Raw genomic sequence first — 27,066 nt, 5'->3', positions numbered from 1 at the left:
AGTTCGAAGCTATTTCTACGGTGCTGAATCCGAATCAGAATGATGCAACTCTTGCATCGTTAAGGGTTCTTAGATATTCAAGATGGCCGCCAAAATGGCCGCCAAAACCGGAAATTCCCCTGTATTTCCTTCTAAATGGTGGGAAATTGAAAAACTATTGATAGTTTTACCCTAGTTCGAGGTTGCTGAGTCAGAATCTTGATAAAACTCTTGTATCCTTAAGGGTTTTTGAGATGATAAAAATGGCGACCAAAATGACCGCCAAAAATTGAAACTCACATAAATAGACCCCCATTTTCCTTCTAAATGGTGTAAAATTGTTAACAAATTGATGGTTTTACCCTATTTTGAGTTTGCTGAATTTGAAGCTGCAGGATACAGCTCTTGCATCCTTAATTGTTTTGAGATGATAAAGATGGCCGCCAAAATGGCCCCCAAATGGCCCTCAAAAACGGAAATTCCCATGTAGGCCCCCTAATTCGTTCTAGATGGTGTAAAATTGAAAACAATTGGTAGTTTTACCCATTTTGAGGGTGCTGAATCCGAACCTGGTTGATGCAACTTTTTTTTTTCTTTTTTTTTTTGGGGGGGGGGGGGGCGTTGAGAATTCTAAGATGACCGCCAAAATAACTGTCAATATTGAAATTTTTGAGACCCCATTCAGCACCCTCGACATTTTGTTGTTGCCATTTTTGCGTTCCTTAGGGTTTTGAGATATCCAAGATGACCGCCAAAATGATTGGCAGAAATTGTAATTCCAACGTTAACATTTTTTTCTAAATGGTGAAAATTTGAAAATAAATTGGTCTCACCCCATTTCGAGGGTGCTGAAGGTTTTGAGATATTTACAAATGTATTGTATAAACGGAAATTCCTTGATATTATCTTATAAATTGTGAAATATTGTGGTATAACGTGAAGCGAGTGATTAAAATGCAATAATCCGTATTCTTGAATTCAACTCGGTTGAGCAAATTTGTCAAATCAGCCAACAATTACTGGCATCCAAAATGACTGTCACAATGGTATATACTGAGATATTCCGATATGTCTCAAACGGAACTTTAACACGTAATGGAAAGAAAATGATATTGACATCATACTGAAACGTACAAACACAAGGATACGACTGAAAATTTCTTTATGCACAATTGTTATAAAGTAATGCCTGTGGTAGCCAATAAGGGCTCCACAGACTGATGTGAGGTTAATCCTCTTTGGCTGTAAGAGTAATATTAAATTATGGCCTGCTGGTATTTGGTGTTGAAATTTGTCTTGTATTCTTACGAGTCTCGCCGCGTGCTCTTATAAAACTTGTGGCATATTCTGATTACGTCACTAGAAATGGTTGCATCCATGACCACTATAGTAGATAATTATCAATATAAGGGTAATTTCAAAAGCACTCTGCGTGCTTATGATATTCGTAAGTACTGGACTATCAACTATTACCTTAGATGTTGTTGTTTGTTTGTTTGTTTGTTTGTTTTTTACTGCACGTTACCTGTGATTTTTCCAGTAACCTCGTGTGTATATATGATATCGTCGCTTGGGCGACAAGACCCTGTATCTAAAATTTTAGTGAAAATGACATTTTTGAATAAACAGATAATCAGTTAATGATGTCCTGTACAAACCTTAGCTCTCTTACCCCAAAAATGAACCTACCATGGCATGTCAAAGGAAAGGTTCTCTCATTTGTTATCGTACTTTGGCTGCCATGTTTGTTTGATTTCTGTTTTTGTTTTTGTTTTTCTCTCCTGAACATGTGACATTTTGTAGAAACGAGGTTTGTCGCCACATATATATATATATATATATATATATATATATATATATGATATTACATCATGTTGAAGAAAAATTTGAAGCAGAACTATAAAAATGTCCAATTCTTGTCTTCAACAATGTCATCAAGACCACTAATATAAACCAATTAACCAATATGAGTGTTCATGGATGAAACGATTAAAACTGTTCATGGATTAAAACTGGTAATATTTTCTGATAGAATGAAAAAGGTTTCTTCGAATATTAATGCAACATGGAAAATTATTAAAGAGGTCCTAGGTAAAAAGCCTGATTCTCCGCCAAGGGATGATATCACATTAAACGGTATTAAAATAAATGATCCCAATATGTATGCTAATTCATTTAACTCATTTTTCGTTAATATCGGTCCGGAACTTGCTACTAAAATTAGCAATACTTCTGCTCATTTTACATATTATCTTTTTGACCAAAATCAAGAGTCTATTTATTTTAATCCAACAAGCCCCAGTGAAATTATTAGTATCACTAAATCTTTAAATAGCTCTAAATCTTGTGGTTCTGATAAAATAAGTATGATGTTATTGAAAGAAATAGTTTATCCACTCGCAGAACCGTTAAGTTATATATTTAATCTTTCTTTATCACAAGGTATTTTCCCTGACCTGCTGAAAATAGCGAAAGTTAATCCTGTACATAAAAAAGATGATCCTTATGAAATTAGCAATTATCGTCCTATTTCTTTATTGTCTAGTATATCCAAAATCTTAGAAAAAATTGTTTATAATAGACTTCTTAAATCTATTAATAAGTATGATTTACTTATTCCCAATCAATATGGTTTCAGAAAAAATTATTCAACTGATTTAGCACTAATACAAATTTATGACAAAATTACGAGTGCTTTTGCAAACAAAGAACATGTTGCAGGTATATTTTGCGATTTGAGTAAAGCATTCGATACTCTTGATCATTCTATTTTACTCACCAAACTTAGTCATTATGGTATTTGAGGACAAGCACTTTTATGGCTTAATGATTATCTAACTAATAGAAGACAATATGTTATTTTTAATGGTTGTGAATCTGACCCCCTTTTAATTAAATGTGGTGTTCCTCAAGGCTCAATTCTAGGCCCATTATTATTCCTTCTTTATGTTAATGATATCATAAATACATCCTCTCTTCTCTCTTTTGTTCTATTTGCTGATGATACGAATATATTTTATTCTCATAAAGATCTTAAGATTTTAAATGACACTTTAAACATTGAAATTAGTAAAGTATCAAATTGGTTTAAGTCTAATAAACTTTCTTTGAATATAAAAAAGACTCATTTTATTCATTTCAAACTTCATTCTCATAATGAAGATACGTTGATACATATTAACATTGATGATATCCCATTAGAAAAGAAAATGAATTCAAAATTTCTAGGAGTATATATAGATGAAAGTTTGACTTGGAATGAGCATTTACATCATGTTATAACGTGTATTTCTAGAAATATAGGGATAATTTCCAAGCTGAAGTTCTTTCTTCCTTGTTCAACTTTATTTCTATTATATAATTCCTTAATTCTCCCATATATAAGTTATTGCAATGTTGTATGGGGTACTTGCGGCTCTACCAAAATAAATTCTATATTTAAATTACAAAAGAAAGTAATACGTATTTGTACAGGATCGCATTTTCTGGCTCATACTGATTCTTTATTTCATGAGCTTAAAACATTGAAGGTTTTTGATTTGAATATTATTCAAGTAGCAGTAATTATGTTCAAATATATACATCATCAACTTCCATCATCGTTTGATAACATGTTTAGGTTCAATACTTCTGTCCATTCGTACCCTACTCGTATATGTAGAAATTTCCACCTTTTGAATCCCAAATTATTAGTGACACATAAATCTATAAGACATTCGCGTCCGGATATTTGGAATAATCTCCCGGATAATATAACGTTTTGTTCAAGTATTTATTCTTTGAAAGCTTCACTTAAACGATATTTGATACAATTATATTCTCCAAACCAACTGAGCTAACAAATATTTATAGTATAGATTGTCATCTTATTGTCAATCTCAATATTCTTCCTTCAACTGCATCTTGCACTCTCACCTGCAACTGCACTGCACTCACCTGATCACCTACCTCCAAGAGAGTTATGTCGTTGGATAGTCATTTTATGAGGCCTCCATCCATTTCAAGCTTAATCGCTTATGATGGTGGTCTCCTGCATTCAATTATCTCTGTTGTTTACTGAAAAATTCTGTATATTTTATTTCATGTTTCTGTGTATCTACATTGCTCAATGCAATCACCTATGTGAATCTATTTATGTACTGTTATCGATTTATTTCACTGCACTTGTTATTCTTTGTCTTTGTACTTTTTGAAGTTTGCATTCAAATTGCATCTGATTGAATGCAGAAATAAAAGCAAACAAACAAACAAACAAACAAACAAACAAAATATTGGGAATCTCAGTAAACTTCTCTACATAACTATCACAATATGATCGAGATGGGTATGTCTTGTCCACCGATTGTTAGTGTTCAAAACATATCAATGATATGTAGATGAAACAGTGTAATCTTTCATATATTCAACCGCATCTGTAGTCTTGCAGGATTCATTCCTGGCACAGCTGTATCTTACAAACTCCAAGATATCCGGTAAAGCTGGTTTCCCTGTACAGCAAGCTCAGACTGGGATAGACAATATGCGTTCGTTTATCAGCAAAGTATGGATTGGTTTAGATTTTGCCATTGACGAAAAAGTAAAATAGGGTAAAACCATTTATTGTTATCAATTTATCACCATCCTGGCGAGCAAATTGAAATACGTGGAAATTTCCGGTTTTGGCGACCATTTTGAAATCGGAGTAGGACAGAACCATCAATTGTTCTCAATTTTGAACCATTGAGAATGAAATACGTGAGAATTTCCGGTTTTGGCGGCCATTTTGGCGGCCATCTTGAATATCTCAAAATCCTCAAGGATGCAAGAGTTGCATCATCCAGATTTGGATTCAGCACCCTCGAAATAGGGTAAAACCATCAAGTGTTTTCAATTTCTCACCATTGAGAATGAAATACGTGAGAATTTCTTGTTTTGGCGGCCATTTTGGCGGCCATCTTGAATATCTCAAAATCCTCAAGGATGAAGGAGTTCCATCATCAAGATTTGGATTCAGCACCCTCCAAACAGGGTAAAACCATCAATTGTTTTCAATTTCTCACCATTTAGAAGGAAATACATGGAAATTTCTGGTTTGGGCGGCCATTATTGGCGGCCATCTTGAATATCTCAAAATCCTCAAGGACGCAAGAGTTGCATCATCCAGATTCGGATTCAGCACCCCCGAAATAGGGAAAACAATCAAAAAACGTTGGGTGGAGGGTAAAACAAGGTTATGCCCAAAAATGGCTTTGGCATCCAGACTATAGAGGTTCGTTGATCTCTGAAAATGAATTTCGGAAAAACGAACCTTCGGAATAACAAACATTCGGACTAAAGAGCCTTCGGAAAAACGAGCCTTCGAAAAAAGAACCTTCGGGATAACAAACTGTAACCCAAACCACCACCACTTATTCCCGTATATTTTCTTACCTCACATTATTCACATAACTATCCATAACACACACAGCTATACATGCACACTCGCCTTACATTAAAACAGGTTAATCTGAGGATGAAATTATGAAAAACACAGAACCTTGAAATACTTTTTATTGAAAAGTATTGGTTTTATTTGGATAACAGCATTCAAATATTTGAAGCCTGAGAGACACGACACATATTTACACAATATTATACAAATATGGAAATTATATTATTCTTACATGACTGTATACAAACTATCCCAACGTACCCAGGGAAAAGTATGGCAGTGTCAAGATTACATTAAGAAACTAGCCGTGTACCATGAACTCGAACACGTGAACACTATTTCATGACCAGCTTCTATATCACTAAATCTTATCTAAAAGTCAAGTCTTTCGGAGACAAGGACAGTTCAAAATATCAAGCTGGTTTTGACCTTATAATCTGCTTTCGCAAACACACAATACATACAGGTAAGCCTATATATAGGCCCTATAATATATATATTTTTTGTAAATACACTGATGAGTTTCAAAATTATTTTTTTTTATATACATATAAAAATTTCAGACATAAAAGAAATGACATATCATACCCTTTTCTCCTCTACTTCTATCTACCATAGTCCCTTATGTGTTATGGTATACTTTAGGTTGCATATACAATTTAAAACATTTACACCAGGTATGTACACAAAACAACTACCTATATAGTAAGATGAAAACGCTTGAATATATATATATATATATATATATATATATATATATATATATATATATATACATATACATATACAATCAATATGTGGTGTACGCCACATGTACATTAATTGTTATCAATTTTGTTAGTTAGCTCGTTAGTTAGTAAAGTTAGTTGGTTATCTATTCATTTATTTCAGTAGGGCACATGATCCAGCAAACCAGGCTGTTCTTTTTCATGTCCATGCATCACAAGGTAAAATGACATATAACAATCAATATTCGTGTACACAAAAATACAAAAAAAAACATAAAAAACATAAATCAAAGTAGAGAATTTTATTGTTTGACTTTTCTTTTCTTCTACATACTTTCATACATGAATCTTTTTATTCCTGTAACATAACAAAAAAATCAATAAAGTATTATAATGTACATGAATCAAAGAAAGAAATTGAGAGCATACATCAATCATATTGAAAATATTTACTGCATTAAACAGAATTAGCAAATCCTTACATTAGGAATTATGGTGCAGGGGGACTGCCACCGTGCCATGGGTGGCTGTTTTATTACGTGGTAACCCATTGTCACATTGACACAACCAGTTGTGAGCTAATCTTTTTTAATAGTTAAAAGAGATAGAGGGAGGGCACCTTTACTAAGGGTTTCTAAGAGCAACTTACCTTGAAGAATGATGAGGTTTTCAGTTGACACATTAGGTCTTTATATATATATATATATATATATATATATATGTACATATATTATCAATTCCGCAGGAGAATACACGAAAGCAAAATCAGTTTAAAAAGAGAGCAATAAATATGGGAAAGCAAGCCGGAGAGGTTCATTGACGTGGAATGACATACTCCGTCAACAACATTTAACGTTTCTATTTTTTACCTCCATGGGAGTTTAGTTTTAAAAATCTTGTTAAGTGAGAAAAGTGATAGAGCGGAGGGACTTATGAATAAAGATAAAACATAAAAGAACATAAAACGTATTAAGAAATTGCATAGTGATTATCTTTTTTTAGAAAAGATCAGTGAATTCTTTATAAACAATTTAATTCTAGCTCAAGCATCTGGCTTCGGCACACACACCTCATAAATTCCATCATTATTATTTTCCCAATGTTTCTTCGTCGGACTCGTTCTTTTATCTACTGCCCTGCAGAAGACCAGGACTGCAATGGAAACGATCAGCAAGGTCACTGTGACGGTCGCGACAGTGATCAGCGCGATGAATGTACGGTCCTTGGTCCAGTGGGTGCCCTCTTGTGCGGGCTTCGTTATCGCCGCTGGAACAATCGGGACTGCGGGCACCTGTGCATACAGTGGATCCGAGACAGATGGTCGAGCGGAAGTACTCACTAACGGACACGCTGTCTCCGTCAACGATGATTCAAGGACACTTACTTCAATTTCACTCCCAGGGTTAATACATTTGCCATGTCCTCCTTGTACTTGCAGTAGGTGCTGTTGGGTCTGGAGGAAATAGCGATATTCGGAAAGATGGCAGTGACACTGGAGGGGATTATCTGCCAAGAGGAAGGTATGCAAAGATAGTATTGTGCTGGCACTGATGTTGCCGATGGATTGTAACTGATTTTCGTGAAGATGAAGTTCTTCGAGGGTACTCTCTACAGGGATGAAAGCCCGCCATCCGATGACAGCTATTTTGTTACTGGAGAGGATCAACACCTTTAACCGAAGCATATTTGCGAAGGCATGCTCATGAACGAAACGAATTCTATTATAGCTCAAATCAACGTATTCAGCTTCTGGAAGGACACTGAAATCTCTTTCCTCCAGAGCAGTGATAAGATTCCTAGCCATTTTTAGGTGCGTGACCTTACGAACAGGTGATAAGGCTCCAACAGGGACAGTGGACAAAGATGCGTTTGCAAGTTCTATGGTTTTCAAGGATGTAAGTCCCGCTAAAGCAGACATAGGGATGTTACCTATTGGGTTGTCATTAAGGGTAATCCTTTGGAGATTGGTTAACTTTGCAAAACAATTTTCAGGAATACTTGATATCAGATTATCATTCAAATAGAATTCAGTCACGAGATTATCAGGGCCAAAGGCGTCACAAGGAGGAGAAACGAATTTATTTCCGGAGAGATCTAAAGTTTGCAGTGAAGGCGTTTGGTTGAAGGCGCCGGGTTCGATACGCTGTAGTTGAGAACGGTCGAGGAGCATGAACTTCAGGTTGTGTAGTCCGTCAAGCCAAGCAGAGCGGAGGACGGAAAACTCATTCCCACCCCAGGAGAGAAGCTGAAGAGCATCGCATCTATGAAAAGCGCCCTCTTCGACGCCTTGCAAACCGACATCTACCATGTAGAGATACTTTAAGGACCGGAACATGGAGAGTCTACTTTCCTGCAGGGTGTCGATTCTGTTTAAACGTACGTCGAGTGTCTTCACATTGTTGCACTGCACTGGTATGTCCGTGAGGCCCTTCTCACCACAGTAAGCGTGGCGACTCCAGGCGCTGTAGTCGCAGAGTTCGTCGCATCGCAGCTGCATGCCCTCTTCGACACTCCCCTGGGCCTTGATCAACACAAAACACCAGCAGCCGAAGGCTACTGTCAGCATCCCCTGATGACGTCGGAAGCTCCACATTGCGAGTGATACTGGAGCTGCTTAACACTCTCGTAGACGTTGAGGGCACCCTTGGAATTGAAATACATGAACATATGTTACCATTACAATTTACCGGAATGTAAGGATCGTTTACTGCTTTTGGATTATCTTCAAATGACAATTCAATTTCTCTGAAAAGTAGGTTAATAAGTGATTTCGATACACAGATTTTGCCAATTTCATTCTGTAAACGGAGAATCTACTCTCCCACACCGTCATTATTCTCTGGTGCTCACTCGCCAGTGGCTTTTTCGCCAGTGGCTTTCCTCTTTCGCCAGTGGCCTTCCTCATGACTCGTTCTTTCTCACCATGTACATGTAAAAAAACAAAAACAAAAAACCCCACAAAATACCAACAACAACTCCCCAAATAAAACAAAATTGACATATTATGTCTTTCCCCCCCCCCCCAAAAAAAAAAGACTCACTGACTCACCTTTCCTACACTAAGCAAAAGTCGTCCAGAGACAACGTGATTAATAGCTGTTCTACTATCTCGTCACCAAAAACATATTTATTATCGCGCGGAAACGTCGTCTGTGCAGTAAACCTTGTAAACTATATCATAATACAATAATCTGGTATTTTGCAATAGTCCTTTGATTACTGAAGTGATCGTCTGTTACATATGCACTTCATACCAACCTTCTAGTTTGTGAGCCCCCTCGGATGCAAAGTGGTGAAAAAACAAATAAAGTCACTCAAATTCACGAGTACACTCAAACATAAGAATGCAACTCCGCCACGTATACCCACGCGTCCCCCCCCCCCCCACACACACACATACAGATAGGCCTACATAATAATCTTTTACGTATGTGCCCTCCTACACTCCCGCCGTTAACATTTATTGTTCTCTTATGATAACAATACCTTATGCTACCCTCAAAAAGATCACCGCCATTTTTTATTTTAATTGTGATGAGGCCTGTTCTGGCTCTACAGATAGCACACACGCATATGTATAATATTATATACACACACGCACATACACAATAATACTCAATTTCGAGGTCCATATTTTCGAGTCGCGTATAGATTCAGAGGGTTTTGACCCTATGCAAAACACACTGAATTTCATCATAATCATAATAACTATATATAGTCTTCCGGAAGAAACTTTCAGTTTTCGTCCATGTGCGGTTTCTTTCCTATAATCCTTCTTTGTGTTTATTAATCATACAACAATCATCACCTCAGAGCAATCGAAAACATTATACCCAATGTGTTCTTAAACATATCTTCCAGTTGTGAATGAAGAGCGACGTGTTCAGGAACCTGCTGCAACTTTGAACAATTTACAAAGCTAGACACTGACGAGATCAATATCATTCTCTCAATTGAGACTATTCGCTTACCCCACCCCCACCACCCACCCCCTTATCAGCCTCGTAAGCAATTAATTCGAATCCAGTCTTATCGAATGCCGCTTACGCTGGTTGTAAGTTTTGGTGGTGTGCCTACCTGGCTTGTCGCAGTTTTGACTGATGGTAGGTCCTACTTGCTGACATGCCTCGGCGGGCTTCCCCAGTCGTCTGGGGACGTGTTTTGTCGAGTTTAAGCCTTTATGACAAAATCCCGCTCGCAGGGTTCAGAGCAGTGGACCCTGGATAACCCTATTGTTTGTGATATCGGTAGCAACGCGCTCCTATTGGCTTGGCCTGATCGTAGGGGCACAGGGTCATGTCGTAGGCACGATCGATGTCCCTTTATGTCATCAGAATTGCACACAAGAAGTGTTCCAATTTGACAGTAAGCATTCTGGTGCTTTTTTCATGTCCCGCGCGTGATATCTGAACAATGTGAATAATACTGTAATACATGAAGGTGTCGTATTGCACTCCCTTCTGCTATCGCCTTTCGATAGTTGGCGGTAAATCGCGCTATACGCATGTATAAAGAACTGAAAATGAGATGCACAGAGTAATCTAGCAGTAAATTTAATTCAATTCAATTCTAAGCACATGGCTACATCAACAAAAAACAAAACCCTAGTATACTTTTTAGGCAAGGATTGGCACACCACAACATGTTCAAGGTGTCACTTGCTCATGCTTAATGAATGAGAAAGGAAACGATCCAATTTAAGGCATGAGAAAATGCTAAGGACATTTGTATAGCATAGAGAAGGAAAAACTGACGACTTCTTTTATTTGTTTTTGTCGAGTGTAAAGTGATTTCGAAATATAGGACAAAAATGCGATTTCTTTTTTAATTGTCAGCTGTTCTGAACATACGTAGATTCTAAACAGTAATCGTTTAACTTGGTTTGGTTTTGCCTTTTTTCTGTTCATATATTTTCAACAGCTTCCATTTAGCTTATGGAGCTTTTTTTTTTCAACAAGTCCTTCATAATAAGTTAAAGATAAACACTCAGGACATCATTAACAAAACATAATGCTTTGTCTTCTTTGCTTTGTTTTCTGTTTACTATAAGGCCCTTATCTCTTAAGTTTCATTAAGATTTCCATACCATATCGATAAAACTGTAATATTATATATGCAGATGCAAGAAGAAATTCTCACGAAGTGATAAAGCCGAAACTGTTTATTGAGCTCAAGATAGCTTTGATTTAGATGACTATACTTACCGAAATCAACCTCTGTGGATGTGCATCTTTGTGTTTGTTAGCCATTCTTTCAAGAAACACATTCACATTCCGCAAAGGATTTCGGTTATTCTGGTCTGAAATTAGATCAAGACTCGTTAAAAAAAGAAAATGTATAGGCCTACGCCGGGATTATGTTCATGAAGTTATGATTTTAAACGGCTGACCATCGCAGTCATATCCAAATCTAGAGATACCAAGACCTATCCTCAAACATCATGATATCAACTGTGATACCCCACCCCTCCCCCTCCAAAATATGAGAAAAATCCCAACAACAACAACAACAACAACAACAACAAAACACCCAAACACCGACAGAATAACAAAAACAACAAGAAGCACAATAATTCACCCAGGGATTGCATAGTCACTTGCAGACAATTATTGTTATACTGTATAAAATGTTCGACATCTTTTTGTTTGTGTAACGGGTAAAAAGGACTACGTATTATCACAGTCAACTTTATACATAGGTTACTCCTTTTCACGCTTTTGTATACACGCGAATGGATGGAGGAACATTCTGAATGACTGCTGTTTGCCTTCTTCCCACCAGAAAACCCAAGGAGTGGGAATTGTACATGACGGATTTTCATCAAGGTCAAAACACGTCTAAGTGTGTTTGGAAAAACTCAGGAAAAAAAAGGGGAATTCCAGGTTACATTTCTTTCTATACTGTGTTCTGATCATGATGTTGTTGTCAACTTTGAACTTTGCATGCAAGATTTACCCAAATTTGTACAAAAAGTATTACCATCACGGTTATTTATGTTGATCACGCCTTCAACTGACAAATTTGCATGTAGGAATAGACCAGCTTTATTAAAATGTTCGTATATCTCTATTCCCCTGCATGCTTTGCAGCCAATGTTACCATGACTCCCTGAAAAAAAAAGAGGAAAAATACAGCAATGAAAGCAAAACAAACCGAACCTCAAGTTTGGAAGCAAACCTGACAAAACTGACCTCGTTTAGTTCTCGGTAAATTGGCTCTGTTCGTGTTACTAATTTTGGTGATCTTTGAATGGAGAATGAAAACAGAAAAGGGGAAATAACTATAAGGTATAAAACTTACAAGAATATACTAGGATGGCATCAGGATTCTACTGTATATCACACCAGTATATGGTGTGTATTGCTAAACAGCTTTATCAAGGAAGTATACCTCCAATGATTTGCAAACTTAGCTTCAGATTTGTCCCGCCTCACCAGTATGCACAATGGCTATGTCGTAATAGTGTGGGCGTACAATCTTGTATTACATTCAATTAAAACAGGTTGAATGGCGAGACACAAAATTTATGACAATGAGATCCATAACAAAAGAACTAAAGTTGTTTGTTTTAAACCACCGCTTCAGCCGACTCCAATGCATACATGTGGCATGCCTGAACCCGGAAATACTGACGATCATTTCCCTGATTGCAAGACAGGAACCATCAAATGGGTTACCCATGCTAGTTTGCTTTGGAAAGAAGACTCATTCTTCTTATTATTACTGTTATTTTCTACTACTACTACTACTACTACTACTACTACTACTACTACTACTTCTTCTTCTCCTTCTTCTTCTTCTTCTGCTTCTATTCTTCGGCGCGGTCTTTTTTCTCCTTCTCTTCTTCCTCCATTTTCATTCTCATATTTTTTCTGGTATAGAACTAAGTGTCCTCTTGCTACCGTTTATCACTGCTTCTTATACGTCTCTGAGGGGTGATCCAAATAAAAGGGGGGATTAATATAGCCCGGTCTTTTTTCAGAATAGTGTGGAAAGTAAAATTTTACGAGGCAACATGAGTCTCCGTGTGTGGCTTGAATATGATCGCTCTAAGAAGAGGAACAAAAAAGGTGTCAAGTGACATTATTTTTCCTTTTTTTCCACCGGAGACATTGCTTAGATCATGGACCTACAAAAAGGTAGGTACATGCTTAGATGGACAACCCGTAAACGAGGTCTACATCATTATGCAAGTGTTACTGATCGCACAGGCCTCAGATCTGATTCCCTACCGTAGAGGGGGTATCGATGCCCTCCTATTGGGCAGTGCGTCGACAAAACGGTTTCAGAGCGAGTTTAATAAGCCAGTTCGGGATTAGTTCATAGTGCACATGGGTACAAATGACATTTTCTTCTTTCTCAGTTGATTAGGCACTTCACTAGTTTTCAAGCAAGAAAATGCATGAGCTTGCCCGACGTAACAATTTATGAAACTCATCAGTCATGTTTAACCAAAGGATGACCTTGTTTAGACCAGGTGACCAGAATGATCCATCCATTGCCAATTTGGAAAGCATCCATTTCGATATTTTCCATTGAATGTATTAACAATCAATTTCCATTGATATTGCCAAGTACTACTTTTGCTGTCAGGTGGATGTGATGGTAAGCGCCACTTATAAGGATCACTTAAATGATCTTTACCTCACAGATGCTTATCGCAGTGAATCTAAAAAGTCAACATGCTCTGCTGGTACGATTGACCTTTTTCTGCTCATGCTTCAAGTGGAACTCCGAACTGGCTTATTATCTCCCTGGTCTACCGCTTAATTATCATAACATGCCTTTGAAAACAACGACTGACCATGTCTACATCGAATATAAACTGGTTGTTGACGATGATGATAGAGATTTCATTTCATGTTCAAGAAGCAAAGACGCACATCAAACAAAATGGAGGAGTCAGAATATCTTGAACTGATGATATGATAATGTCTTATTTACCCGGGGTAGCCCGGTTGCCACTGCTCTACTAGAGGGCCCTGTCATTATTATTACCCTAGCGTTGCCAGGTACCCATTTATACACCTGGGTCGAGAGGGACGTGGTGGGTAAAACATCTTGTCCAAGGACGTAAGCATGCACTTGGCTGGATTTTCGGGTCCTCCGATCGGGAGTCGGGAGTCTTATCCACTATGCCACAGCGCCCACTCACGCCCCCACACGCCCCGAAATATAACATTATATTCACTTGTGTACAACACTCAATTCCCCCTTGTCAGCTTGTGGCTGAAAGAAAGTCATATGCATTCATACAAAATAATCCCAGTTGGACTAAAGCACCAACAATTCATCAAATTGGACATTAATTATTTATTTCATTTCTAATCCAAATGTTTAATAAAATGTGTAATTGAATTTCTTGGTGGAAATGAAATGAATATAGGTTTTCCCGGCCAATTTCGCACTTTTGTCAGTCCATATAAAAGGTTCATTCAATTTAGCGAAAATCCTCGTCACTGCACATTCTGTCATTCAAAATTGCAACTTGTTCGTTCAATTTAGCATTTCGGTCAATGAAATTCGCGCATGTGCCTTTCGAATTCGTAAAACGGGCATTCAAATTGGCACGTGCTCTTCAGTCGTTCAAATTCGCCAGCACTGGCGGAAAATGGTATTTCAGTCATTCAATTTCGCGTATGGGCAGTCAAATTCCAAACATGTTCATTCAAATTGGCGTAATGTTATTTCTATTTTGAAAAGGTGAGAACCGTGATTTATACGTATTTAAATGTGAATTTTTGTTTCATCCACATACTGTTAGGTATAGTAAAGGTATCTTTGACCCTAAATAACTCAAGTTTGTTGTTCTGTAACGCCCCTCTTCTTCCATACATGTTATCAGAACTATACATGCCATGCTTGCACCAGTACCATAGATTCACTTCACTTTCTTATGTCCAATCATGGCAGCACGAGTTAGATACAGGCGTATCTCTCAAGAAAACAGGGAAAGAATCATAGAAGCATTTGAGGGTAATAACCTTGACAAATTGATGGCTAGAGCTGATCCAAGAACTTTTATTTATTCCTAATGATAATTAACGCAATCTAGCACCCACCAAATGAAAATAATGAAACATGCCGATGAAAGAAATAATCATGTAAATTGAAACCTCCTTCTCCCAATTATTGACACAACAAACTTAAGATCAATGTATCTGTGAATGAAATAATGCTATCGAACATTATAAACACATACACTTGTTTTTAAAGTACTGTTGCAAAGGTGATATCAGAATAAAAGCATAAACGTGTCTGCTAATTTGACTGAAGTAAATGCGAAATTGGATGCCCAAGAATGACTTCGAATGAACGAGCGCAGCGTTTACGTGATCACGTGACTACATCGTGCTAAATTGAATGAACGATTTGCGAAATGGTGATTGTCTTACGAATTTGAACTGAAAAAGTGCTGATTCGAATGATGTAAAAGGTAATTTGAATGCTCCAAAATGAATTTGAATGAAAAGATTATAAAATTGAAATACCGAACATGCCGTCTATAGGCTAAATTGTGCTAAATTGAATGCAGCAATTAGGAAGTGGACTGAAAAAAGTGCGAAATTGGCCGGGAAAACCTATATTAAAATGAATGAATCAATCAATGAGAAATTGAAAAGAGACAGCAGTTGAAAAGCCATGCTAATACTAGTTTATTGTTTACATGACACCACTACTTTTAAGAGTGCTCTATATGCTAACATACATAATGTAGATGAAACATAACTATGAAATACAGCAATATTGAGTTCAAGGAAAAACAAACAGAATAGTGTTCATCTATGATTCAATACAAACAGACAGAAATAACAACACCGCCGGCAAATTCGCACTAATCTTGTTGATATGATGGATCACAAGAAAAGATAATGACAACAAATGGCAGTAAAACATGCAAGACAACATTGAATGAGTTGCAAATAAGACTTGTAAACTATGAAACCTTTCTTACAAAAATTCAGTTATGGTACTGTTGTTGATTTCTGTAAGGCTGCAGTAAGTTTTCTTGTTCGATTTGATGTAATGTTGGTTGTATTTCTTTCTCTTTAGCATGTCTGGGCCCTGTTTCATAAAGCTGTTCGTAAAGTTACGAACAACTTACGAGCGACTGGTGATCAGTTCTGATGTGCTATACTTACCAGGATTTCCATAATTCAGCACAAGAACTGATCACCAGTCGCTCGTAAGCTGTTCGTAACTTTACGAACAGCTTTATGAAACACCCCCCTGGTGTGTAATTGCATATATGTTGTAATTCATGTGAAGCGGAGACTTATAGCTCAGGAAAATGAATGCGAGTTCACAGACAAGCAGTTTATGCCCACGCCGTCTTGCGTTTGTACTACCAACATTACAATCCTACATTGCGCACCTAGCGACAGTAATGTGGCAGTTGAATTTGGCTCGAGCTTTCTATTGGCGAACTATATCGTTTGAATGATAACTCTTCACGAATCTTGCTTGTTCACAGAAACCATATTATAGTTAAACATGAAGTTCTGATTGATCTGGAGTTAAGGCACCACCCCTCATTTTAAAGTCATTTTGAATAGGGGGGGGGGGGGATGGGGTGGGAGGGGTTAACCGATTGAAAGTTGAAATATACCAAGAGCTCATGTACGAATGATCGTTAAATACAATATCCACGGCACATCCAGCAGATTAAACACGATTTCTCTTCAAAGGATCAGTGCTTATGCTGTTCTTTGGAACAAGGGATGCAGGAAACATGTTTCGAATGTGTGGAAACTGTGTTGCCATAGTAACGGTATATTTTAGTTCTTGCGCTCCCATTTTCGTCCCGAGTTCAACAAAAGCTGGGCAGCCATTCTATACGCGATTATTTAGATCAGCATGCAGTAACTGTGATGCTGGCGCTGCCCTGCAGCCTGCATGCTTATTGTAGACATTGACTTATGCAACAAGACGAGAAGAGGGCATCTGTTTTTGCCGCAAATTACTGATTTTTGAGAGAAATAATCCGAGTTATATTGCGTTTTGTTATAAACTGACTATATCTCCTTGGTCCCACAATCCCTTAAATCACTGTATTATTGTGTCGATTGATTTTCATGAAAAAATAGACTTATCGATTCTTGAAAACAAACTCTTCGGATGGGATACAATCAACAAAAAAAGAAAAAGACGAAAAAAGAAAAAAAATACCCCTTTTTTCAAGCTCGTATTTTTGAAAGTATATTATACTCCATATTGATAATTGGCTATCAACCCGGTAAGTTTAAAAAGGGAAACTTTACGCATGAGTGAACACAAGGTAGTATCAACAAACAATGGTAGACATTTGAAACGTTATTTCGAATTAAGCACGTCGAAAATGATAACTGGTTCTTGAATTTGTCTCATGAATTCCTAAATTCCCAAATTAAAAAAAAAAATGAGATATAAAAAAGTTTTGTCCATTTTACCACCTTTACGGCTCTCTCCTATGTGTGTGTGTGTGTGTGTGTGTGTGTGTTTTTATTTGAGTTGACAGAAAATTCCTATTTTTCCCTTTTGTTTCTCACTTTTTCCTTGTTTGAGAATAAAGAGATACAGAGAATTGAAAACTTATTTGTTCATTTTATGCTATTCATTCGTGTCTCTTAATGGCCCGAATTCACGAACGTGGTACAAATGAAACCATGGTTTAAACCAAGGACAAAAACCATGGAGTGCCAAGTGTCGCATGGAATATTTCGTCACGAAATTGGTCATTTCGTCCACAAAATGACCGTTTCGCTAATGAAACTATCATTTCGTGGACGAAATGTTCATTTAGTAACAAAATGTTGTCATTTCGTTACAAAATAATCATTTCATCGACGAAGTGACTGATTTCTTAACAAAATATTCCATGCGACACTTGGCGCTCCATGGTTTTTGTCCATGGTTTAAACCATGGTTTCATTTGTACCACCTTCGTGAATTCGGGCCAATGTGTTTAACTGGTATTTTGCTATCATTGCTATCTTAAAGGGCATTTGCAAATGAATGACTAAATGTCAAATTCTGCAGTTTTTACTTTTGTGCCTTGAACGATCAAATCGAATGTGTTCACTCATGCTTAAAAATCCTTTTGTATTCACCTATCAGGTCGATAGCCAAATAAATATGGCTTATTATGACATAAAATGTCAAATGTTTAATGAATTTATTATGGCATACCACTGTTTTCCCTGTTCAATTCTAGTCCTTTCAACTAGTTTCAGTATCCACTTCATTTGTTGTTCAAAATAATTTATAGACGGATTCCTTTTTTCCTAATTTTGATTTTTACGCAAATGGCTACTTGTAAAGTCTCCAAAATTTTCATTTTCATTAGAGAGTTGGTATATCATTGCAGACACACACTGCATATCATAACTTTAAGTTGATTCTAAAATTCTTTGGGAAACACCCCCAGGTTTTCCCATAGCTAATGGGGTAAAGTTACTCTGCATTTCTGCTTCATACGACCACACGACTAACCGTGGTCTTGACAAAGATTCTTTACTTGATGTCATAAAATCTCTAACATTTATAGTTAGCAGAATCATGGGTCATGTAGTTAATTAAGAAAAACAAAGTTAGCATAATATATTTTTTCTTTATTTTCATAACATATTTGCGCATTATGAAATCATATGTATTAGCTGCACTAACAATGCAGTTTTGCCAAGAGAGAGAGAGAGAGAGAGAGAGAGAGAGAGAGAGAAGGAGGGAGAGGGAGAAATGTCTTTTGGCTGCAATGTGTTTGGAGCGTTGTCGCGCTCTGGTGTGTGACGAAACTTTTTGTGCCTCTTCTTCCGCCCTTTGACCTCAGTCTCCTCGGTGACGCGGGAATTTTCCTATAGCTTTACAGAAAACTATACATGTAAGTCATAAAGTAAAGGCCCTCTGTATTATCAAGCTGTATGTATGTACCAAAGCTTCTACAGAGTAAGATAATCAATACCCAAGCAAATACTGGAACACATTTATGTCAACACAGCGTTATTAACAATGCCGATTGCAAGACTATATTGTACCTGAAAATGGCTGCCATGATTTTAAACTACTCTGAAGTAGACACAAGAGTGTGCCTTGCATTTTGTTATTTTTCCCCTCACTGCGTGCTGTGAATAAAAGGCAGACTACAAACATAAATAGAGGTATCACATTAACAAGCTGAGTAATATTCATTATTTTTTGTTTTCTAACTGACCACCAATCAGCACTATTATACAAAAGACATCTTGAAGATGAGTGTGCAATAAGATTTCACATATAATTCCTGAAACATTACAGCCAAAGCAATTTGAAACGAAATCAATATGTCAAAAAGTGAATAATGAATATATATATTTTTCTTCAAATTTAAATTTTGATAAGAGGGCCAGTCGATATTTCATTTTATATCTTATATTTTTTAATTTTCTTAGTATTGCTTCATCATAAATATTATTTCATTTCGAATAATCTGTGAGTTTGCAACTGAGTGACAAATTGTCCTACATCGACGTAAATAAGCACTGAATTGATCAGTGTTTTAGTGGCAGCTTAAAAAAAAAAAAATCATGGGCGTACATACTCGAGCAGGTAACACCTCGACGGAAGAATGTCATGATAGTAATCTTTGAGTTGATGTAAAAGGATGAATTTAGAAAGTGAAGTAAGCCATGTGTTTACTTTGATAAACAACGTTTGTGCCAGCAGACCTTGTACATGGTGATTCCACTGATGTACGCATTATCCATACACTTTATTTTTCACTATCATAGACATTTTGTTCTTATGGCTGGCCATGTCGGAGATCAATTTCATCCGAAAAGTGTACCTTATCTGCTATTTCCAGGATTGATTTGCATGGTAAGTCGAGTTCGTGAACAGTCTCTGTTTGCTTCTTATCACGCAACAATAATAGGTTATCAACATAACTTAATAGATTAGATACATATTATTCAGTGTTCTGAGTAGTAGCGATATGGTAAAAACTCAACAAAACATGTGCGTAACATACTAACACGGAAGCTATACGATGATCACAAAGGCCGTATCCACCGATTGCTTGCACAAGTTTGTTATCACCCACATCACAATTTAATATTATTGTCATATTCCCGCTTTTAATGTTCTGCCTGTTTGGGCTATTGTCTGGAATAATGCACACCCAAACTGATTTTGTTCAGCAGTTGCTGATTCGCTCTAAGTGAGTAGGGCGTGTTTATACCCTGTTGCCTAGTTCAAATTTACCCCCCGCCCACAAACAGTGTTAGACGACGCTTGCTTCGGGTCCCGGGTAGGACAAGGGAAACGGTTGTCATGCACGGTGACACAACTTCACTCCGCGACAATTTATGCCTTCTTATTTTTTCCGTAGACTTAATAGGGTTGATAGGGTTTAAGGGCTGTGGTGGGGTTTAGGTTTAGTTCGAAGTGAGGATTAGGATTATAGGGCTAGGGTTATGTTTGACGGCAGAATTTATATATCATATCTATTATTATTATTATTACTTTTAGCGTGCAAATATTTCATGCGAGCATTGTCACAGGAGCAGATTTTATGGACATGTCTTTATTTTTTTTTTCTCTCTCTCTCTCTTTCAGTGTCGTCTTAGCGTTCACGTATAGCAGATCAAAAGCTCTCTGGTGGTAGGACATACGAGTATCCACGAGTGTCCTGAAGAAAATGCCGGCTGCTGCCCAACGACATTTGTTATTGGACCTATAAATATTTTTGTAGTTATACAGCACTGTGATTCAAGACAAAGCTACAAATTTGAAGTCATAGGGGTGATTATGCGTATGACAAGCCATCCACTGGATATTGAGCAAAACCAAACAAATAATATATATATATATTTTTTTCTCCTTTGGGCACTGTAGGGGTTTTCCCAATAAGAAGGCGAAGAAAATCCCCTTAGAAATAGGTAATTCAAAATTGAATGGATGAAATGGAAAAACTGACATTACCGGAACCAAGACAGAGAGAGAGAGAGAGAGAGAGAGAGAGATATCACGGACGATCTGATAATGCATAGTACAAAGAAGACTTAAGACAAGATGCGCACGTTCTTCTGAAAAAAAAACCCAAGTAATTAGAGTGACAGAGAGCACAGAAATACTCAATACTGAATATATCACTGGATAAGGAAGACCTTCTATAGTGCTTCTTTTCTCTTTGTGGAGAGTTTCTCTTTTACTTTTTATGATTTCGAAAGAAATTCAAGAAATCAAGTAAGCACGTGGTTACTTTTTTTTTATTCGACATGTGCAAAAGATTTACATAGTGTGAATGCCCTCCCCGACCACGGCAACTATTTTTGTTGTTGTTGTTGTTGTTGTTGTTGTTGTTGTTGTTATTGTTGTTGTTGTTGTTTGAATAACGTACCAGCTGACGTACAGTAAACCCGAAATCGTGTTTTATCTTTTGTGTTTGTTTGTTTTGATTTTGTTTGTTTGTTTTTTTTTTTTGGTTACTTTGAACTGATACTTTGGAATAATTATTGAGACAAATTAGTACTTATTGCAATGAGGATGGAAAAATATTACTGGAAATGGTAATAAAGGGAATTTATTCCAGCCGAGGACCAGGTCTGCAAAGTCATTCAGATACACCGATCAGACTATCTAAAATTATCTTACAGTTATATAGTTCAGCCCAACTGCTATTTCGGACAAGACGTATACGTATTTCTATATTTATATCAAACACTGATTTCAACTTGTTGAGCTACGGGTTTCAATCCGCAATGGAGCCTGAAATAAAATCTCAAAAAAAAAAAAAAAAAAGAGAAGAAGATCTGCATTGACAGCATCAAGAAAAATTGCAAATGGTCAAGAAGGTTCTTCTGAAATGAACAAAAACATAACAATGTCGGAATTTCGGAGCTTGAGTATCTGTTCCATGTTCATCGCGTGTCATGTCACTGCCGGCAATCAGGGACAGCCTGGTGTAGTGTCGCTGCACGGAAAGCAGGAGATGACAGGTTCGAGTCCCATTGAGTCTTTTTTTCCGACATGTTTGTAAATTTACAGATCAGCAAATTTAATTTGTAGAGGGAGTCGAATTGAAGAAACTCACACCCGAAGGTTCTTCTTCTTCTTCACTATTCTTAGCGCATGATTGTAACAAACGTCACCATGTTAAAAAGGTGACAGCAGATGCCAAATGCGTACCGACATCCTCCACAACCACAATGTAATAATGTGACCGTGCATAAGAACATAAACGGGGACTCGCAGTACAACAAAGCGAACCCAGTATTTTATGTATATTTAATATATATTGTCATGATGACATGTGCATATGCATTCTTTAATAAGCTAAGGAGCCCAAGAACATTCGCCTTTCTATTCTCCCCTATAAACAGTAATTGCAAGACACGTGTACACAGTTCATTCCGAATCGCATAAAATAATCTTTTTATTCTCACATAGAATGTCAAAAGTACAATAATATGTAAGGTGGTTCACAGACCTCTGTGTGATACATCAAAGACATAAACTCTGCTTAGTGCATAGAAAGACGTGTAAGTAAGGTGTGATATTGCAGGCAATGAGCATTGATCATTGTCGTAAGGCACTATGCTCTCTCTAAAAAAAAAAAACGAGTGAAAATATTCACTCTTGAAGGAGTGAATACAAAAAAGAGTGATCACTCGAAGATTTTGGAGTGATCCCTGACGTCACTCTAAAACGAGTGAAAATGAACATTTTCACTCGAAATTCGCTCCAATTTCACTCTAAATTAACTTTTTTTTGTATTCACTCCTTCAAGAGTGAATATTTTCACTCAATTTTTTTTTTAAAGAAAGTAATTCATTAAAAAAGTATATTCCACATTTTGCACGAAATGCACTCTCATGTTATTATATACAAATTCTTCTATTATTTACACGGTCATAATGAAGACTGCTCACAGCAAATCTTTGACAGTGGAAACATTAAAAAAAAATCACAACGGGTGAAAATATATAGCAAATTATTATGCATACGTATTATATGGCACTTGGATAAAAAAAAAAAGAGTCTACTTTATTACGTTTATACACCTCCAAACATCATCAGGGTTCAGAAGGGAAAGAGTGTATATATATATATGAGATAATATATATGTATATTATATACATGATACTTGTATAAAGCCATTATCTTAATATATGGAGAAAGAAAAAAGAAAGAGAGAAAGAGAGGTGTAGAAACATATTAGACAGGTTGGTTAATTGCGCGTTCCATTTTGTGCTATAATATAATGGAGGTAATGGAATCAAGATAGCCTTAGTGCTCTATAAATTGTTTAAGTATTATACGTTCTAAGCTTAAAGGGGATAAAGGGAAGGAGGAAGAGAGAAGGAATATTCTCGTAAAGGGTTCAAAAGGGAAGAGTTTTGGAAGACGGCTGGGATTTCCCTTTGGTCCGCAGGAGAATACAAGAAAGCGAAAGAAGAAAACGAAAGAAGAAGCAGGGAAAGATCTTTACAACATCAGTATTTTTTTTTTTCAACTCAATGTTTTGACAGTGAGAACTTCGAGGATGTCGTTTCACAAATATACTCGGATTTGTTTATGTATTTAGTGCAATTTACTCGTGCATTTAGCCTTTGTGAATTCAGGAACAAAAATTATGAAATTATAATTATACTTGACGTCCGGACGATTTGAAAGGGAAAAAATAAGCATTCATTTTGTTTACAGCATTACTAAAGAATTACTTTGAAAAGACATTGAACTTTGAAAAGACTTTGAACTTTGGAAAGACATAAAAATTCTGAATTTGGAACGATACGTAAACAAGTAAAAATGCGGAACAAGATTCGTTCAGGAATGTCATTACGTGTACATTATACATGCTCGTAAGCTCACAGATTTAATATCAATAGGTAATATGCTATTTCTTCAAAATACTGTCCTTTTACGGAAATACTTGAGAGTTTTGCGCTGTTATGCCTAGACAGGTACAGACAATCACAGAGGTGAATAGAGCAATGTGCGGCAAGCAGTAAACATGCAAGCACGAACACTATTGTGATGACGGTATTTTATCGTTTGTGAGGTATACATACTAGAGCGAAGATCGAATGCACAAAAATAGATCAATGAGACAAGAAACAGACACACAAAAACCACACCGACAAACAAAATACAAAAACAACAGCAACGATAACACACACACACACTTCAGGAGTCGAAAAGGTAAAACACTTTACAAGTTATCAAGTAAAAGTTCAAACGTTAGTAAAAAAAAAAAAAAAAAAAAAAAAAGAATCACACCACACGTAAACTCATGATACGGATTTTGCTTTGGATTTCAAACATCATTGGACATCGTCACGCGATAGTATTGAAGAAAACTATCGTATACTGGCCTCAAATCTTCTGTGTTTTGACAGTAATACAATCATTATTTTCCAAGTGTGTGTCAGGGTTTGCCTGATTCCTCCTGTTCTTCAACACTTTGCAGCAGCCGAGGATTGTAAGCAAAATCACAAGCACGAACCCAGTGATGGACACAAGACTTGTCAGTGCCACGAAGGTCTGGTCCATGGACGAGCTCACGCCCTCTGTTGCCTCAGAGGTCAGTGTTGCAAAGGGAACCGAAGTGGTCGTGGGTACCTGTGCATACTGTCGATCAGAGTCGTGTGGCCGAGCGGAAGTACCCACTGACGGACAGGCGACCTCTGTCAAAGATGATTCAAGAACACTTACTTCAATTTCACTCTCGGGACCGATACATTTGCCATGTCCTCCCAACTTTTGCTGTACGTCTGGCCGGTTCTGGAGGAAATAACGATATTCGAAAAGATGGCAATGACAACGGAGGGGATTATCTGCCACGAGGAACGTCTGGAGAGACAGTATGGTGCTGGCACTGATGTTGCTGATGGATGTTAACTGGTTGCCATGGAGATGTAGTTCCTGAAGGGTATTCTCAACAGGGATGAAGGCCCGCCAGCCAATGTGAGCTATTTCGTTGTTGGAGAGGATCAACACCTTTAGATGGTGCATCCTGGAGAAAGCATACTCGTGAATGAAACGAAGTCGATTGTGGCTCAGATCAATAAATTCTATTTTCGGAAGAACACTGAAGTCTCTTTCATTTAAGGCGGCGATTAGGTTCCCCGCCATTTTAAGGTGAGTGACCTTGCGTACGGAGGACAAGGCTCCAACTGGGACAGCCGACAAAGACGTGTTTTCCAGCTCTATGGTCTTTAAAGAAGTAAGTCCGGCAAAAGCAGATTCAATGATATCCTCTAATGGGTTATCATTCAGGGTAATCCTCTGAACATTCGCCAGCATTTCGAAACAATTTTCTGGAATATTTGATATGAGATTACCATTCAAATAAAATTCAGTCAGGACATTATAAGGACTGAAGGCGTCACAGGGCGGTGAGACAAATTTATTTCCTGAAAGATCCAAAGTTTGCAGTAATGGTACGTTGTGGAAGGTGCCGGCTTCGATACGCTGTAGTTGAGAACGGTCGAGGAGCATGAACTTCAGGTTGTGCAGTCCATCAAGCCAAGCAGAACGGAGGACGGAAAATGCATTCCCACCCCAGGAGAGAAGCTGAAGAGCGTTGCATCCTTCAAAAGCGCCCTCTTCAACGGCTTCCAAACCGACATCGACCATGTACAGATACTTTAAGGACCGGAACCTTGAGAGTCTACCTTGGTGCAGGGTGTTGATTCTGTTTAATCGCATGTCGAGTGTCTTCACACTGTTGCACTGCACTGGGATATCTATAAGGCCTCTCTCACCACAGTAAGCGTGTCGACTCCAGGCGCTGTATTCGCAGAGTTCGTCGCATCGCATCTGCATGCGTTCCTGGACACTGCCCTGGGCTTTGACCAACGCGAAACACCAGCAGCCGAAGGCCACTGTCAGTATCCCTTGCTGTCGCCGGACGCTCCACATGGAGATTATTCTGCACTCTCGTTGACGTCGAAGGTACTGTTACAATCAAAAGGTGACAACGTGACAATTTATTAATATGACAAAATAAAAATGGTTTCTTGAATATCTAACGTTTCAAGCTATAAAGCGTGTACAGTGGACTCCCGTTAAGTCCTTGGGACCGGCAGGTTTCTTTCGAAATTTCGTTGAACCAAACAAATTAACAAAATAATTTAGTGGATGAAGTTGCCGCCCGAATTTTTACTTCGTTGTATCTCGAATTTCGTTAAAACCGTGTCCGTTATAATGGGAGTGCACTGTATAGAACTTTGTGTGCCTGTCTATAATTAACGACTACCTGCCTATCAAAAATCGCGACCATGAGGCAGCAATCACTGACTTTCGCTGGAACCATGGCGTCCGAAATGAAAAAGGAGCGTTGTCCCTCGAACATGTCGAATCCACAAGGAGGTGCCCACGTCCTCAATATTCTTAAAAAGTCAGCCCCACTTTCACAGACAGACACACAGACAGAGAAAGAGAGACGCACAATGCATACACATATTTAGGGATCGACAATAAAATTTTCTCTCGTGGCCCGTTAGGACATAACCACTAAAATCTCTAAATCTGAAATTTTGGAGGCCTGGAAAGATAACCAGGTGTTCTGAAACAAAAGCAAACGTAACAATCTTTTTGAATTATAGTTGTCCGGTGAGACGTACCACATAAAGGTTTTTTTTTTTTTTTCTTTAAATTTGGTGGCCAAACATGCCCAACATCAATTCGATGTGGCTCGGGCCACCGCCACTGTCGAGTCCTGACATAATGACTATCCAAATAGATAAAATAAAATGATGATGATCTCCTACTGTATCCGATATACTTGAATATCATAATTTGATTGCACATGCATGTCAGACCAAAAATTGCTCAAAAACGTGAATTTATGTACAATTCAATGCAAACTTTGCTTACAGGCAAATTTCATAGAAGCATTTTTTTTTTGGGGGGGGGGGGGGGTCATTGATTAGAATCAATTAATACCATTATTGTACTGTTTATTTTATCGAAAAATAATGAGGAAAATAA

General features: G+C 37.5%; 2 protein-coding genes across 2 annotated transcripts; both read right to left on the bottom strand.

Moving 5' to 3' along the window:
* Positions 1 to 6,838: 6,838 nt before the first annotated feature.
* LOC140240000 (uncharacterized) lies at positions 6,839 to 10,262 on the bottom strand. Its single transcript, XM_072319808.1, has 2 exons — positions 10,195 to 10,262; positions 6,839 to 8,760 (listed from the first exon to the last, which is right to left on the bottom strand). Exon 2 carries the CDS (start codon positions 8,708 to 8,710, stop codon positions 7,160 to 7,162), a length of 1,551 nt encoding a protein of 516 aa, XP_072175909.1. The 5' UTR covers positions 8,711 to 8,760; positions 10,195 to 10,262; the 3' UTR covers positions 6,839 to 7,159.
* A 14,185-nt stretch (positions 10,263 to 24,447) lies between these two features.
* Positions 24,448 to 25,572, bottom strand: LOC140240226 (uncharacterized). Its single transcript, XM_072320018.1, has one exon. It carries the CDS (start codon positions 25,570 to 25,572, stop codon positions 24,448 to 24,450), a length of 1,125 nt encoding a protein of 374 aa, XP_072176119.1.
* Between the last annotated feature and the right edge of the window lie 1,494 nt (positions 25,573 to 27,066).

The sequence above is a fragment of the Diadema setosum genome, chromosome 16 (assembly GCF_964275005.1).
Source record: "Diadema setosum chromosome 16, eeDiaSeto1, whole genome shotgun sequence".
Lineage (NCBI taxonomy): Eukaryota > Metazoa > Echinodermata > Echinoidea > Diadematoida > Diadematidae > Diadema > Diadema setosum.
This window is presented reverse-complemented; position numbering and strand designations above follow the sequence as displayed.